The sequence below is a fragment of the Sphaeroforma arctica genome, assembly GCF_001186125.1.
Source record: "Sphaeroforma arctica JP610 unplaced genomic scaffold supercont1.3331, whole genome shotgun sequence".
In the NCBI taxonomy this organism is placed as follows: Eukaryota; class Ichthyosporea; order Ichthyophonida; genus Sphaeroforma; species Sphaeroforma arctica.
This window is the reverse complement of record NW_014037227.1, coordinates 1-3,213: the sequence shown is the minus strand read 5'-3', so window position 1 is coordinate 3,213 and position 3,213 is coordinate 1. Positions and strand designations below refer to the sequence as shown.

Here is a 3,213-nt window from a genome sequence, read left to right as displayed (position 1 = left end):
TTTACTTTTTTTGGGGGTTGAGAGTGGAGTGTGGAGACACCCCCAGAGAGAGCGTGTGTTGCGACTTGCGAGTCGCGACTCTCGTGTGAATCGGTGAAGACTAATAGAATTATGGCTATGCGCGCGGCTTTTCAAGTTTTCCTGACAACCCCCGAGAGACAATAATATAAATACCACTACACCTCCCATCAACTGAAATTAAATACTTTAAAATAATAGCTAGTATAGAATATAGAGACCATTCTACTGGTGTATAATTTAGTGATTAGCACACGATGGCGTACACCCACCCATACGATCCCTACCAACAACAGCAGGGGGCATCTCTGACTGTATCAGGGTACCCTACCGCACCCCAGGGATTCGGTGGCGCACAGCAACACAGGCCGCAACAGTCTTCACAACAACCACAGCAAGGCCAGGCAGGTGAGTTCCCCCCGCAATGGGCTGGACAACAAGTCCCACCACAGAACATGCAGCAACAGCAACAGTATCAGCAACAACAGCAGTACCAACAACAACAGTATGTACAGCCCCAGGCATACGCACAACAGTACCAACAACCTCAGGGCCAACCCATGCCATTTGGCGGTGGATACGGTCAGCAGAAGGCCGGCAAGAGAGACAATACAGGTAAAGAAGAACCTGGAAACAAGGTGTTTGTGGGAAACTTCCCTACTACCTGGACTGAGCTTGAGCTGCGACAGGTGCTTGCTGAGCAAGGACAATTAACCGAGCTTACTATACTATTAGATAGAAATACCGGTGGTTCGCGTGGTTGCGCCTTTGCATCCTTCACTACCAGAGAGTCTGTCGAGCGTTCTGTGGCCGATTTGGATGGCAAGAAGACTATACATGGTAAGTAAAGTCATCTCGTTTTGTGAAATGTTCTGGTCGTATGGATACCACACGTTAAAAGTGAAATGTTTCGTATGTGTAAACACTACTGTGATTTTTTTTATGCTGTTTGTTATAGGTTGCTCTAGGATTCCACCTCAGGGATCTTTCTCTTGTGGCTGTAGTGTTAGGCGTATATTGACAATACACAGCTTTATAGACCGTACAGTTTCTGTCTATCACGAGTTTATTTTCCTTCTTATGTGGGCTGAGATTATACACGAGAGTATAGTGGAAAACCTAGCTAGCTATATTTTGGGAAACTATTGATAGCTGTTTATCTATACATGTATTCTTTATGAGAGTTGTGTATCGGTGATATACTATTGTTTCTAGTTTGTGTCTTACAACCTGATTTCTTTATATAACTTAGAAGCGAAACAGCTGGCTTACAATTTAGGTTCGTTTCGTATGGTTGACAATCCAGTGCTTCGCTCTATGATATGGTGCTGATATGAACGCGTTAGATATAGATATGATGATTTGTATCTAGACCATTGTTTAACATTTTGAATCAATAGCTGACAAATACACATCAATTTGATTTCGTTTTACATCAAGGCATGTCTGTGCCCATGAAGGTCAAGCTTGTCACTGCCAAGAACGGCGACACCAACAAATTATTCGTAGGACTACTGGACCGCAATATGGGTGAAGCTGAGCTTAAGGCCATGTTCCTGCCGTACGGCGAGATCGAACACGCCACCGTTCTACGCACACCTACTGGTGCCAGCAGAGGGTGTGGGTTCGTTCTCATGTCCACCACACATGAAAGTCAGGCTGCTATCGCCGCACTACACGAGAGTGTTACCCTGCCCGGCAATGTGTACCCTATGGTGGTGAAGTTCGCTGATACCGACAGACAAAAGCAGGCAAAGGTGTGTGTGTATTGGCTGGTAGTACGCGCTGGTTGGTATTAGGGATGGAAATTTAGGTAAATGTTGTTGCGTATGTGGATTAGTATGGTGTACAGGAATATACAAAGTTTGTAGATGGCTCTGATCAGATACCTTGCGTTGAGATTCGTCTCTATGGGGTTTATTAGATCGAGCTTGGGCGTCAAATGTCTCACCCGCAATATTACATACAATATACGTTGCCACGCAGAAAGCCATGAACCAAGTACCACAACAACAACAACAACAACAAAACGGCTGGTACGGCTACCCTCAAGTGCAGGGTATGTATGGACAGCAAATGGCCATGCCCATGCCGCAGTACATGCCCCCAGTCTCTGGCGGTGCTGACGCAGGGCCCGAGGGAGGTAATCTGTTCATCTATCACCTGCCCCAAGATTGGACCGATGCTATGCTCATGCAAGCATTCAGTCCTTTCGGCAGAATTGTGAGCGCGAAGGTATGATCTATTTGGATGTTTACGCTGTGCTCGGGTGTGGGCCGAAAGTGTTAATATAGTTGTGCACCTTTTGTTAGCTATCAATGTAATTGTCGATCAAGTATGTACACATAGTGGCGTACAGTGGGTGTCAGTGCTCACTGCACATATTTCTCGTCATTTCGAGTCTGCTTCCCTTGTAAATATAAATATGCCGGAGTTAAGGTACCGACCTGTGGTAGCCTTTGACGAACATAGCCCAGCTAGTTACGCAGGGCATATTTCTATTGTGTATAATCAACCTGTCACAGTGTGGAAATGTGTCTTGTCTGACCGCTTGTCACCAGTGGCCGTCAAATGATTTGTAACGTATTAAATTTGAATCATAGCCTATGCTGTATGTTAAACATCTGACGATATACTTTGTATAGACGTAAATTGTTCGTTCCCTGCTTTGCTAGTCTTTTGTTCGTTAAAATATATTCTGTTTCCGGATGCGTTGAAATAGTGTCGTGTATCTATGGCACATTGTTTCTGCATATTGATTTGTCTGCCGATGTTTCTATCAACCCGCCTAGTATCATTTGCGTTACGTATATCATGTAGTGTATTGTAAAACCCGTTTTGCAGAAATATTGTATTTGTATTTATTATTTATTATCTATAATTTATTTCTATGTAGGTGTTTATCGACAAAGCAACTGAATTATCTAAGGGGTTCGGATTTGTCAGTTATGACAATGCAACGTCAGCTAGTACATCAATCCAGGCTATGAATGGTTACCAAGTTGGCAACAAACGCCTAAAGGTCCAATACAAGAAGCCTCGCGCGCCTAAGAGCTTTTAATTTACACCAGGATGTACATGAACGAACATAGAAATTGCGTTTATAGATATATATTCTAGCGGGCGGTTAGTTTTTGGGAGTGAGTATATCGGGTCTGTGTGGTTTTCAATATTTAAAGACAGTTTATTCTATAT

At 43.7% G+C, this 3,213-nt stretch overlaps 1 protein-coding gene across 1 annotated transcript; it reads left to right on the top strand.

Moving 5' to 3' along the window:
* Positions 1–217: 217 nt before the first annotated feature.
* On the top strand, positions 218–3,213 carry SARC_13472 (hypothetical protein). Its single transcript, XM_014292397.1, has 4 exons — positions 218–858; positions 1,459–1,775; positions 2,005–2,253; positions 2,915–3,213. Exons 1-4 carry the CDS (start codon positions 276–278, stop codon positions 3,077–3,079), a joined length of 1,314 nt encoding a protein of 437 aa, XP_014147872.1. The 5' UTR covers positions 218–275; the 3' UTR covers positions 3,080–3,213.